Source organism: Hyperolius riggenbachi, chromosome 4 (genome assembly GCF_040937935.1).
Source record: "Hyperolius riggenbachi isolate aHypRig1 chromosome 4, aHypRig1.pri, whole genome shotgun sequence".
Taxonomy (NCBI): Eukaryota; Metazoa; Chordata; class Amphibia; order Anura; family Hyperoliidae; genus Hyperolius; species Hyperolius riggenbachi.
The window spans coordinates 125,049,047-125,063,838 of record NC_090649.1 but is presented as its reverse complement, the minus strand read 5'-3'; the positions used below and the strand labels follow the sequence as shown (position 1 = coordinate 125,063,838).

The 14,792-nt window shown below is 41.7% G+C and overlaps 1 protein-coding gene across 6 annotated transcripts in view; it reads right to left on the bottom strand.

Annotated features, from left to right (window-relative positions):
- The window catches only part of LOC137571441 (period circadian protein homolog 2-like), a 75,228-nt gene that overhangs the window by 48,419 nt on the left and 12,017 nt on the right, over positions 1-14,792 (bottom strand). For 2 of the 6 annotated variants that reach the window (XM_068280550.1, XM_068280556.1), the window contains exons 2-5: positions 9,831-10,447; positions 4,510-4,572; positions 3,103-3,257; positions 1,252-1,373 (exon numbers count right to left, since the gene is read on the bottom strand). In XM_068280550.1, the coding sequence (XP_068136651.1) occupies positions 1,252-1,373; positions 3,103-3,257; positions 4,510-4,572; positions 9,831-10,405 (915 nt within the window). In that variant the 5' untranslated portion in view covers positions 10,406-10,447. The other 4 variants (XM_068280551.1, XM_068280552.1, XM_068280553.1 and 1 more) reach the window with 4 other exon arrangements.

The window sequence follows — 14,792 nt, the reverse complement described above, 5'->3', positions numbered from 1 at the left end:
CGGAGAACATTGACGGGGTCCTGTTCTGGATTGGAATATTTAGGCACGATTACTCCCACTTTCCACCACCACACATCCCAGATGCAAATCTATCCTACTCCTTTTTGGATCAATTAGCTTCATAACAAGATTTTTTGATATCTCTTGAAAAAAACAAACTAAAATAAAATGTTGTTGTCAATTAAGAATACTTGAGGCAGACTGTCCCTCTGGACTTGAAAGAAGATCTATACTGAGTGTCTGGTTATTGAACTGGTTAAGGGCACTGCCTCCGACATAGGAGACCAGGGTTCTATTCATTAAGCCAGTTCCTATTCAGTAAGAAGTCCTTGGGCATGACCCCCTAACACTGCTACTGTCTACTGAGCACCCTAGTGGCTGCAGCTCTCAAGCGCTTTGGGTCTGACAGGAGAAAAGCACTATACAAATGTTGGAAGATGTTATCAAGTTGACCCTCTGCCTAATGCTGGCCATATGCAGGTAGTTCCCAAGTTACAAACACCCAACATATGAATGACCGCTGATAGGAATGCTGCATTGGATGCAATGATGTCACTTCCACAACACATGCAACGGGGAAAGACGCCACAGAGAGCATTTCAGCGCACCGTGGGACATCACAGGAGGTGATTAAAGGGCACAGAGGGGACGGGAGGAGACAAAGGGGCATGGATGGAAAAACGGGGGGACGGATGAAGACACAGGTGGGATGGAAAGAGGCACAGAGGGTGACAGAAGGATGCATATGGGGCACAGTGGGATGGAATGAGGGACTCAAAGAAGTACACAGGGATGGAAAGAGACACTGGGTTGGCACTGAAGGTCACAGGAGGTACAAAGGGACCATAGGGATACACTGCAGGCACACAGGGACAAAGGTAGCACAGAGGGGTACACTGGAGACACAGGGGAGCACAGAGGACAGAGGTAGCACGGTGGTTTCATCTAACCAACTATTAGATTTGTGGAAGATTAGGTAAAGGATTCATTTATCCCTGTTGTCGATTTTTATATTTACTACTGGCACCACAAGACATTCTGACTATAACTATAAATCTGAACTGATTGCTAGGCCAGCGTTCCTAGATTAGTACTGCTTGAGAAGGTGAAAATGTATGCGGATGTTGATCATGCTCCACCCATGCCTGAAAACCCTCCCCATACACTCCTACTGAAACCAGTTTGTCTCATGTTTATGTTCATTGCAAAGTGACATTTTTATCCAGTGAACCTGAGCAGGATTTTACTTACCAAGTTGTTCTTGGTATACTCAGAGGTGATGTTGGCAATCTCTTCCACTGTATAGCATGAGAGATCGCGGCCGCATTGTTGATCATCATTAATCATCAGAAGCTGGTGATATTCTTCATTTGCTGAAAGGTACAAAACAATTGAAATGAAACTCATTAGGATTAGGCTGCAATTGAAGAAAGCCATAGAGAGACAGGTGGGAAAGGGAATGAGAAATATATTTAGTACCAAATGTAATAATGGAGTGTGGGTCATATCACCAGTATTTTCAGTTCCTTAGCTGCCATCCACACCAGGGCTGTGGAGTCGGTACAAAAAAAATCTTCCGACTCCAACTCCGACTCCGGGTAACCAAAATGGCCCGACTCTGAAGTCTAATATTTAACAGGGCTGTGGATTTTGTACAAAAAAAAAAAAAAAATATATCACCCGACTCACGACTTTTTTTGAAACCACGACTCCGACTCCAACTCCGACTCCGGGTGCCCAAAATTGCCCAGACTCCGACTCCACAGCCACCATCACTTATGTTCTGCTGTATCATAAGAAACAAATTAATAAAAACCCAAGAAAACTTCAATAAGTAGAAGAAAAACAAGACTTCCTATGCTGGCATTTCTCTTTCCCCCCACCTCCCCCACTTTCTCAACTGATGGAGAGAGGAACTTGAGCACACAAAGGGCCATACGCAATTAACTTTTTATCCTGAGTTTTCTCCTGGGTGATATTTTAAAACTTGATATAAAAAGTATTATGGACCTCCCTTGAGACTTGAATTTCAGCCCCTTTACATCTTTTGTCCAAAATGCATTGGAAGGTTTGCCTACAATCTATCTGGACTGGTTGGATTGGCAATCATTCCATGATTCTGGTTTCCTTGGTCTACTGTGTGGAGCGATTTGCACTCTTTTCACGTTTTAAGCTGAATGTAATAATGTTGGGTGTGGCTCAATTAAAAAAAAAAAAAAATTATATGTGAAGGATGCATTTCAAGACAATCCCATGCAGATTGGCACAAATGGCATAGGTACAGCTAAATCTCAAGAAACCATATGATCCAGTCCTGACCATGTGCTGAGGCAGACTGACAGGACATTACCTCACCACCTTTAGGTAACCTTCTACCATAAAGCCCAGTGAAACTTTTGCATAATGTGACTTTTTATGTCTGTACAGCAGGGCACAGTGATAAGACTTACTGCTTAGGTTTGAGCAATATAGTATTATTGTGTATTTATATAGCATTGACATCTTCAGCAGTTCTTTATAGAGTTCAAAGTCATGTCACTATGCGTCCCTCAGAGGAGCTCACAAGCCAATGTTTACCTCTGTTTCAGTGCAATGTCCTCATCATATTCATCATATAATTTTCCAGGAACCAATTAACTTATCAGTCTGTTTCCTGGAGGAAGATAAAAGTCCTAGCTCACCTTTGGTGTTTTTGTTGTTTTCTGATTGCATAGGAAAATTCAAAGTTGCTGCTGCGAACTGGCAGTAGAGGTGGCTCAGTCTGCAGCACAGTCAGGTGTTACAGCACTGATGTCGCCAACATCATATAGGGGCAGGACTGGCAGCAATCACTGTAATAGCTATGCTTCCCTATTGCCAATAGATAGACCGATAGACCGACTGACGCAATGAAGGCATTAGTGTAGTGTGCATTGATATATGGCCCACCACATTCATGAAATGGCTCACACCTCCATGGTTACGAGGCAGGACTTGGTCTGTAAGAGGGTGCAGGGAGAGGGAGGGAAAGGGTAAAAGGAGGCTGCAAGCAGTTTATAGGACACCCTTGACTACTGCTGACAGTTTGCAGCCTGCCCTTGTTTCTAGTGTATGTGACATTACCTTTCACCTGCTGGATGCAGTGCAGAGCATAGCGGAGTGATGCAGCTGTGCAAGACTTGCTATGTGACCCCTTTTCTGGAGGGAGATAGGAGCGCAGCTCCTTCAGTATCTTCAGCAACTCCTTCTGGGTCTTGGCTTTAGCTGGCTGCTCACTGCTGTAAACAGAACATAAGCATTTCATTAGAACCCCTAACCTCTCCAATCTAAGGCCTCTTGCACACTACATGCGAATCCGATTTTTTATTCGATCCGATTTTTGATTCAGATTTAAAAAAAAAAATACTGCATGCTGCTACGTTTTTTAAATCGGAATCAAAAATCAGATCGTATATGAAAAAAAAAAAAAAAAAAAAAACAGAATCTCAAATAGTGTGCAAGAGGCCTAAATCAAACCCTGCAGAGGAAGACTTGTAGCTGCTGTATAATCAGGACAGGGCACCAAGTTACCCAGCAGGCTTATGCACTACTGAGGAAAGCCATCATTATAATGGAGAGTATTAAGCAAGTAGTATAATAAATATCCAAACTGAAAATTCAAACTTAAAAGAGAAAAAGTCGTTCACAAACTTCAAAATGGTAAGCAGAAGATGAAGAAATCATCCTATTTATTTAGGACTTCTGTTTGTTTGCACCTTCATCCATGTATACTGTTACAAGGTAATATTCCTGTGCAAATTGAGGGGGGGGGGGGGGGGAAGCATAGCCTAAGGCAGTGATGGCTAACCTTGGCACCCAGCTTTGACAAAACTACAAATCCCATCATGCCTCTGCCTCCCAGAGTTATGCTTAAAGCTGTCAGAGTACTGCAATGCCTCATGGGACTTGTAGTTCCACCACAGCTGGAGTGCCAAGGTTAGCCATCACTGGCCTAAGGGCTCTTTCACATTAGAGCTCTTTTCCAGTGTTTTAACACAAAGTCTATAGACTTTCATTTTACCTTCCACATCCGACGCTGCATTGCAGTTAAACGCACGTGGGAGCTTTTAATCGTCAGGAGAATTAATAGCTACCACCGCTGACTGCGTTGCACAACATTCCGACGACACGCCGCACGCCATATAACGCATGCAGGAGAATGGCTCCTGTCCACGTTGTTAGATGTGAAAGAGCCCTAAAAGCTGCTCTTTTCTCCATTTCTATGTTCAGAAGATCGTCAAAGCCCCCAATATAAACTTATCCATAGGAGTAACAAGTAAAACCAATGGAGAACCTATCAGCAAAAACTCTAAACCAGCTGCTCAAGGCTGGAATAGTTTGGTCCGCATTGTGATGAGCAAAACATCTTAATGCAAATGGACAGGTTTCTGTGTGCTTCTTGTACATCTCTTTCTGGTTGCCTATTCTACCTAGAACTGACTTTACTCCAGAGTTCCACTGTGAAGACTAAGGAATTGTAAGAGAACTTACCTGTAGCCACTAGTGGACGGGTTATGTTCAGAGTCTGCCATCATCAAGGAAAATGCATTGGAACTGGAAGTAAAAATAAAAAAAATAAATGAAAGCTATACTACTACTACGCATATTACAGACACAAGTCCTTCCAAACAAAACAAGAATCTAACAATCTCTACCTGTAAGAAAACTCCTTAGGACTCTAGAAGCTGAAGACACATGACCAGTATTGTAAATCCTTCATTTCCTGCTTGGAAATCACAGCTGTGCGCTTTGAATTATACACAGGAAGGTGTCCGTTCCCAAGTTAGGGCCCATGTCTACTATGTCCGAATACGACTACTATGCAGGGAAACGCTGCATATTCAGACAATAGACTCGCTGTTTTGAATTGCATGCCGATGCGATTCTGAATGGCATGCTGCAGTTTGCCATAGCACACATTCAAATCCCTGTAGCCGTGCATTGTACGGTTATAGCAATTCGGCTGCCGCTTCGCAGCATGTGCACTGTGTCCAGTTCGGGAATGGACATGGTACAAAGTGGAGTAGGTCCTTACATAAGTTACCTAATTTTACAGAATTGTTTGAATGCAGCTACAATAACAAAATACAAACCAATCCGTTTTGTTTTTTTAGATAGAGATATCAGCAGTTCTACTACCTTTGTCAAATACAGACACTTTGCCCTTGACGGTTTATGTTCGATACGCCTCAACATTAAAGGACACCTGATGTGAGAGAAATATGGAGGCTGCCATATTCATTTTACATTTGAACAATGCAAATTGCCTGGCTGTTCATCTGATAATCTGCCTCTAATAATGCATTTAGCCACAGACTCTGAACAAGCATGCAGGTCAAGTGCTCTGACTGAAGCTTGACTGGATTTGCCACATGCTTGTTAGGTGGTGATTCAGAGACTGCTGATGCATGAAAGATCAGCAGGTCGCCGGGTATTATTTAAGGTGACAGGGATATGGAGACGGCCATATTGATTTCTTTGTAAACAATGCCAGTTGCCTGGCAGCCATGTTGATCTTCTGGCATAAGTAGTAAGTAGTGTCTGAATGAAAACCTGGGAACAAGCATATGGCTAATCCAGTCAAACCTGGGTCTATGGCTAAATGTACACCTGAGACACTGGATCAAGAGGACTGCCAGACAACTGCTATTGTTTAAAATGAAATAATATGGCAGCCTCCATATCTCTCTCTCATTTCAGGTGACATTTAAATTCTGATTTATGCTAGTTTCAGATACATTATATGAACAGCCATCTGCTGGACTTAATACCCTGTTAGCAGTAGCTTAAATTTGCACAAGCATAAAGGTCAAGGGAAGACTCAGAATACCCATTTACTAGAAACCTTTCCATGTACTGATCTGACCTAAAGAGGATTTATTTTTTACAGTATATCTTCTCAAAGAATGTTAACGTCAAGTACAAAAGCATCTCCTTGAGGGAGTTTATCTCATAAAAAATAAATAGAGATTTGTCCTGAACGCACCAGGTATTATTTTAGATGTTACTTAGTAATTCAACAGAGCAGCCAAGTACACTTGGTTACTGAAGCAATCAGGGTCATTGGAAATATTGTTTTATGTGTGAAAAGAACTCTTCAAAATAAATGCGTAGCTGTTCTGAGCAAGCACACGTCCATCCATAGCCATATATACAGCACATAAAGCACTAAGCACGCCAGAGATAAGAATAGCACGTCTCAGACATACACCACTCAGTTTCCTAGAATGAACTGAAGTACTGTACTGTTCCAGTATGTGAGCACATCTGATTGGAATGCACTCTGCACAGCACTGTACAAGATACCATCAGATCTATAGAGTGTTTCTTTACTGCTTTATTTTTAGAGATAATCCCAACTGCAAACACCACATCATGTATGTATTCTGATTTAAAGCTGGATTACCAGCTATTTTTAACACCTGGTCTGTGTAATGAGGATCTTTAATCTGAGAATCTTGACCAGTGGAAGGAGGTCAGACATGTCTGCTAGGTAAACATGCAGTGGTAACACCCTTTGTTTATTAATTATTATTATTATTATTATTACGACCCTTTACCAGCTCCTTGAAAATGTACACCATCTCAGGAGCTTTATATTCCTGATCACTTGTAAATTTGACTTCCCGATCAAAAATTTACTTAAAGGGAATCCAAGTTGAGATGGATATGGAGGCTGCCATATTTGTTTCCTTTTAAATAATACCAGTTGCCTGGCAGCCCTGCTGGTCTATTTGGCTGCAGAACTGTCTGAATTACACCAGAAACAAGCATGCAGCTCCTATTGTCAGATCTGACAATAATGTCAGAAACACCTGATCTGCTGCATGCTTGTTCAGGGTCTCTGGCTAAAAGTATTATATGCAGGGGATCAGCAGGATAGCCAGGCAACTGGCATTGCTTAAAGGAAATAAATATGGCAGCCTCCATATTGCTCTCACCTCGGGTTAACTTAAAATTTTTCCTTCAGAATATAACATTTTATTTCTCAAAACCCTACCTAAAGAAAGTATTGCCCGACCTGGAGCAAAAGTAGCAACACTGGCGCAGTTCATTGCCACTTTAAAGTGATACTCCATTATTTTTTTTTCTTTTTACCACTTTATAAAATGACACAATGGCCTCAATTCACGGAGCATTATCAAACGTTTATCAAACACTTTATCAAACGTTTGATAATTTACCTCATGGGTAAAATCTCATTTTAAATTCACTAAGGTGTTATATATCTATCGAATGTTTTACCGATAAAACGTTCAACAAATATATAACACCTTAGTGAGCTTTTACCCATGAGGTAAATTATCAAACGTTTGATAAAGTGTTTGATAAACGTTTGATAATGCTCCGTGAATTGAGGCCAGTGTAGCAGTAACCCTGTGGTTAAAGACAGTGATTACATTAATAGTTTCCCTTTAAGATGCACAATTTTTTTAAATCTGGATACTCTAGTGCTGTCTTCCTGCTCCCATGTCTCTATTATACTTACAGTACACAGCACTAACATATAATAATTTGTACAACACTCCCTGACATATTACACAGCACTTTAAAAGCAACACTGAACTAATCGGATTAGCTCAGTCATGGGACATAAAAAGCCAAGGTTTCTCCTACCGGTGTTGGAAGGAAGCAAGAATGCTCTCCAAGCTGGAAAGGTCACAAATGCAGTTCATGTGACCTGTTGTTGTGTCCAAGTGCACATTCATGACTCTCCCCTGCTGGCAATTTCAGAGCACCCTTTGAGTGCCACATATATCCAATACTCCATTATAAAAGCCTATGTACTGTGAAATCTTGAAACTGTAGCAAGAAGAAAACACACCAAACTGTCACAAGTCTCCAATGATATCTACAGATAGGAGATGGTTGTAGCCCAATGTGATCATTTACAGTCAGATTTGGGAACAGCTACTCAGAATATAATAATTCAGCCAGCTGTTCCTGACGCACCGTCACCCCCTCCTCCAGACCTGCAAATAACCAAAACTATGCTATTTTTCTGCCTAGGAATGAAAATGCAGTTCAGGTGTGCCCATCCACGAATAGTATTAGTAAAAGGTATCTATTGTTAGTTAGACTATGAATGCCATCTGAGGTCTCAAGGTTCCCTTTCAAGTGGCTCCAGATGCTGGATACATGCCTCCGATCACAGTGAGGGGCTTAATACCATGAGAAGAAGCTGGTTTGGGATATTCACTGTGGTGCCGGTACCAGGTTTACTGAAAGTTCACCAAGAGGAATATGGGGTGGAGGAAACTGTAGCCTTTGCCACCCAATGGGTTAATAATGGACCAAAGATGCAATCAATTAAGACTTCGCTGAAAACTGAGCAAACAACGCACTCAATCAGATTTCAGAAGAAAGAATACTGAAAATATGCAACACAGATTTCTGCCCACCATCCATTCGGCACAAATTGGACAGCACTCCAGGCCAATCAAGAAACTGTCTGAAACTGATGGGAAATTTACAGGTCAGCAAGGTGCATGAACCATGGGGGATTCAGTGAAAGTCAGAACATCGCTTCAGAAAAATAAGTACATAATATCAACTCGTGTCTGATCATTTTAGCACTGGTAAGGAGTTCAGCAGCTATGAAGCAGTTCTGGTATGTTATAGCTCTGGGTTCAGTGTTACTCCACTGTGTGCCGTATATTCAGCAAAAGCCTTATACTTCTATGAGGCCTGAGCGCTACTAATGCAAGCAATGCTTAGAACCCGATAGGACACTGAACTGGGACAGAGCTGTGGGAAACACAGATTGCTAATGACTTGTACTTTCGGGAAGGCCATCATATAATTATCAGAGTATTTTACATACCTCCTTTTAATGCACAATATTTACTTTGGTGGAGCAGCGATTGATCAGATCCCTACTTAAATATCGTGCAGCAGAGCAACACATAAAAAAATTGTGCCATCTTGTCCCGGTATGTAGCACAACAAGTGATAGAAAAGCTTCCATGAGCTGTAGTGCTATATATAGGACATTCCTGTGTCAGGCAAGCTATAATGGGGATCAACCCATTGCCTTTGTGAAACTTAAACTGGACCTGAACTTGCACAGGACACAAGGAAAACAGAAAGAAATGCACTCTGGGTGTTTTTAGAGAGAAGAGTCTAATTCCCCCTCATCTGTAAGTAATCACAAGTGTAATTTGATCTCTCGGCTGTGTCACCACAGAATTTCAGCCGTCTCGGCAGACACAGCTAACATGTAAACAAAGGATGTTAACCATCTTTGTCTGCTTCCATGAACGCAGGAAGTAGACACTCTCCAGATGTATTGCTGGAGTCCTGCAAGATGTAGCAAATAAATGTTTATCTTTAAAGGAGGTTTTGCTGTTGCTTATCTTTTAGAACAGAGAGGAACTTCTAGGTTCAGGTTTGCTGTAACTTATACACTGTGGTAACATATTCTCTGTCTGGCTTATTGACACTTTACAGATTGACTGGTTTTTCACACCTCAGATTGTGTGGGGCGGCCATAACCATAACTGAAGAGCTTCACTTGTTCCCAGATACCAAATTGCTGCTGTCTGACTGTTGTTACTGTGAACAGGCTCACAGACTTCACTAGAAAAGCTTAACAACAGTGGCCTTGGTCACAGTAAAAAATATCATCAGTGCTTATATAGTGTGGATGAATTTGGGGGGGGGGGGGGGGGGGGGGGGCAACGTATCCTCTATACCTTTTAATTACAATGCATTACTGTCTGTGGCTTTTCTTACAAATTATAGTAAATATATATTTTATGACCATCTATAAGTACCAGTCATTTTATATATGTAGGTAGGTCTTTGTTTACCTTTTTGATGCAGGCTCCTTCCCGTTCTCGTCTGATTCATTAAGATCATTACTGCTGGAGTCATTACACGTCTCCATGTCCTCTTGTAGACTGCTTGCAGGGTCCCCAGACTGATTGTTACTGTTCAGGTCCTCAGCTTCGTGGGACCTTGCAGTCAGGTCAGTAAGCAGAGTCTCAAGTGTAGCATAATGCTGCTGTGTTACCGAGTCTCTGGTCAGAAATGACCCACAGTTCCTGTCCATAGCAGCAGGTTCAAAGGTACTGGAGCAGTCATTTCTTGGGTGGCCTGGTGTGGGGGGCGATACACCTGCTGTCTCTATCAGTGGTGATTCCTGCAGACAAGGCATTAGATTCTGTGGTGGTGACATGCGACTAGCATTAAATCCCTGCAGCACAGGTCCTCCTTGCTTGAAATGAAGGCTGGTGTTAGGCATGGCAAAGGAAACTTCATGCTGACCATTTAGGATCTCTGTGGACTGGAGGTGCAAACCAGCTGATAAATGCCCCTGTGCTGACGTAGTACAGAGCCTTGGCAATGAAAGATCTTGTTCGAAATCCTTGCTCTGATTGGGCATTGCATTAAACAGAAGGCTTCATCTAGCTCAGTGTAGAAATACCTGCATGAAGAAAAATGATTGGTTAAAAATGTCGAAAAATGGTCTTACAGTTTATAGCACAACTAAACTAAAACCTGGTACACACTTTCAATATTGATTGGCCAATTTTATGTGTTGATGTAATTGAGGCGCAGGGTAGAGCCGAAAAAACAGCTCACACTGCTCCTGCAAAAGTCCCAGCAGCATCAATTACTATCCCTCTTCCAGGCTTGTGGGGTAAGGCTACTGCTGGCAGGCCGAATTAAGCCGGTTTTATAATAATTCGGGTTCTGTCTTGACGGCGCCCAAATTACTGACCGAGCGTCGTTATAGCCGTAATTCAAATTACGGCCTATGGCGGTGCCTGGTGAGCCCAAATTTCCTGTCTGGAATTTTATGTACCTCCATGCAGTATGAGGACCAACAGATTTTGAATACTATGAGCAGGTTGTGTAGCTCTCATACTACATAGAGGTTTTGAAATTGGTCAGTGATTGGCCAATCAAAGTTGAAGGTGTGTACCACACTTAACATCACGAGCTACTTAGGAAGTGCAGCGGATGAAGCTTTACAGAATGATTGTAAACATTAGCTTGAACAATAACAATCTATAACATTCGTGATTCAGGTCCTATTAGGAGATACTAATACATGAAGGCAGCACTGCATGTGCACAAATGTTACCGTGACCCTCTCAGTCAATAGCCTGATGCCTTTATAAAGAGAAAAGTACAGCTGGTCCAGTAACATCCTGAGGTACACAAGCTGTGAGCCTGGACTGTATTCAGCTTGGGATTACAAGAGAAACCAAATCACTATCAGGTCTGAAGACAATGTAGCTAGGCATACACAAATGTACGGAAGCCATAGAATACTATATATATATATATATATATATATATATATATATATATATATATATATATATATATATATATATATATATATATATATATATATATATATATATATATATATATATATATATATATATATATATATATATATACACACCATATATTTTAACTGAGCCATTGCCAAGCTATCCACATAACACAACCAGCTGGACAAAAAGTCTTTGGTAAAAAAAGTAGCAAATGCTGTATATAAACTGGGTATTCAGTTGTCGGCTTGGAGTCCAGCTTTAAAGGCCAATTCCAGGAATCTTGAAATGTAACTAGACAAGTCTGTAATACAGTGATCAGCCTCAGAGACATACAAAGGTGTTCCTTGTGACATTTAAAGGTTTTCTTTTTTCCTAGCACATAAACTGTCATTTTTGTGCCCAACCATAGTAAGTCGCCATCTCAACTCAACCCACAAACCTCTAGCCAACCCTGTGAAATCTATTTGGCCCGGTGAGAAGAGATAACAGTCCTCCTCCATTGACTGACTGCAGCTCCTGTCATAATTGAGCATTTCCAGGATGCTGCTTGCTCTGGCCAGCATATGCAGGAGGAATCAGCTGGGACTGGAGTATCTGCAGTTCCTCCTATGCAAAGGTTGGAGGGGGGCTTAAGTGGGCATGCGCCACCCAAGTCACACCCACATGCGCCATCCAAGTCACACCCACATCCCATTAGAAGTTCTCAATGAGACAAAGCAAGAAATAATGGGTGCAGGGAAATAAGAACTCATGAGGAAGTCTTGACTGATGCCCGCATTCAAGTTAATGCTTTATCCAGGATCCACCCCCATCCAGTCCTAACTCCTCTCGCAAATGAAGGAAGGTGCAAAGAGAGGGCAGACATATTGAAAAACTGAAAAGTCTCAGAAACTGTAAATACGGCATGGCTTGGCTCACTTATCCCCTTAGCCACGTAAACCCTATTCAGCTGGAGAGGCATCAATGTCTTGTGACTCCAATTTTGATGCTAAAAGTAGAAGTACTATGCAGCCATTGACTAGATTCAGTTGGAACAGTTTTAGAACAACCACTGTGTCTTCTTGCTATCCATGTCGGTTTCCCATTTCCTATGTTTTATGACACCCGTGAGTAGGGGATTTAACCCCAACAGAAACATAACCTGCAATAAACACATGAGCGGTTTAATCTCCCCCTCTTTCTAAAGTGGGAGAGAAAGAAAAGAGTTTTTTTTTCAGTTAAGATTTTCTGTCAAGCTTTGCCTTCTCACACCCATAAGAGCAACAGGAAGTGAGTAAAATCTTCTCACCTAAAACCAAGACAGAAATAAAAACCTAGCAGAGCTTCTAACCTATACTTAGTTCATCCAATCGCCAAATTAATTCTGACTTGTTTGGGCTTTAGGAATATATGTAACCTAGATGCATGGGTTAGGCTCAGCAAACTTAGTTGCAAAACCAAATTAGCATTGTTCATCTAATGATAGTAAAAGCTTCAAAGACCTGCTGAATCCCTGATGCTAGTCTTATAAACATGTCAAATTCAAGAGGCACTACAGTGACATATAGTAGAATATAGGAAATTATTCATGATACCCACTTTTACAGTAACAATCCTAGTTTCAGCATCAGAAACACTTCCTATATCTATATATTGGTATGTAACCCCTCCCTCCCTGTGAAGTTTAGCATAGGCTATGTGGAATCTCCTCCCAGAGCCTTCTGGGACACCAGGTATTACTTTTACTGGCTTCATAACACAGAGAAAACAAACATTCTGCAGCAATGCACCAGCCAGCAGTAAGTTTGTTGCCACCTGTGATACATTTTTGAATGTAAATAAGGGTGAAGAAATATTTTACAATGGGCCAACACTGTTCTAAATTTATAAATGAATATTGTGGATAATAAGCAATTTTATTAATTACACTTTTTTCATTACCGTTCCTCTTCAACCCATCAAGCCAACAACCATTGTTAAATTTCTGTGTGGGGACCAGGGCTGTGGAGTCAGAGTTAGAGTCTGAGTAATTTTGGGTACCTGGAGTCAGACGTTTTATAAACTGAGGAGTCGGATTTGGGAGTCGGACAGTTTTTGCACCAAATCCACAGCCCTGGTAAGTATTAGACCAAGGAGTTGGAGTTGAGGAGTTGGTGCCATTTTTGGTTCCTGGAGTTGGAGTCTGAGTCGGTGGTTCCATAGACTGAGGAGTCGAATGACCACAGCCCTGGTGGAGACAACAGAAACATCTGCCCTGCCAATGAACGTACATATTCCATAATTATCTCTTTACATATAGAGATTCCTTATACCCGGTTGTATGGTCCCCCAGTGCTACCTCACACCTCATCCTCTTCCACAGAGCTAAGGCATTCATGTCAGATGATATGAGTCAGCACTATACCCCTGGACTGCTTTCCACACATTCCACACTCTGCTTGCCAAGTCCCTAAACATTCAGAAAATCCTCCCAGCGTAAGTACGTATGTTTATAGTCACAGCGGGAATCAGGTCAAACAAACTGCACAAATACTCCCAGCACCATGTAAGAAACCTCAGCTTCCGCTGCTCCATCAAATTCCAGAAAATGTGAACAGCACACCGCCTCTTCTTCAGTCTCGTGGCTTCAAGTGACCCTGAATATAACAGCTGTTGTATAAGCGGTAACGGGCAACCTACATCTGGGTCCTGCCATCCCTCATCTCCCATAGACAAGAGCATAGAAGTAGCTTCACCACCAGCTCCCTCATAAACACGTTACATAAACCCTGCTCTATCTAGGCTACGCACCCATGTGACTGAAACACACAAACGCCAGATCCCTTCTAATCACACAAATTCTCTCTCTGCAGGGACCCATCAAGCCAAATTCTCAGAGGACCGACGGACGCTCCCAATTAACCGTTGCAGTGCAAGGAGATTGTAGCCGGAGTGTTTAAAAGAAAGACCTATTGAGGCTTTGGAATGTAAACATTCAATAGCCAAAAACTACGTAATAAAGGACATTTGTCATTCTCAATGAAGATTGCCATCTCTGGAGCAGTAACCTACAAAAAGAATTGTGAATGAATACGCCAAGGCTCATAGCTTCAGTCTGAATGCGGCCTGTACAATAAACAAAACAAAACACATAGAAAACAGGTTGCCCTAGTTGAGCACTATACAATACACATAAAAGGCTTAAGGTTTCCTTATATAACAAGTGATTTTACTGTATTTTTCTGCTGCCGAAACAACACTCCACATTTATGCTCTGCCTGCCAAGGCCATTATTGAATTGGCTTTGAAAATCGGATATAGCATCTGACTTCAATAATAGCAGATAGGAATCTTTGTAATGAGTAAACATAAATAAGACAGAATAATACACTAAAGATGTGGCACATGCTGCTCATGGCATCTTATAAAGCACATTATAAGGACTATTACTTCTGAAATCACTGCCACACAGTGAGCAGGAGTCTAAAGCTACAAGCACACAGGCACATGGGGAATAGGAGT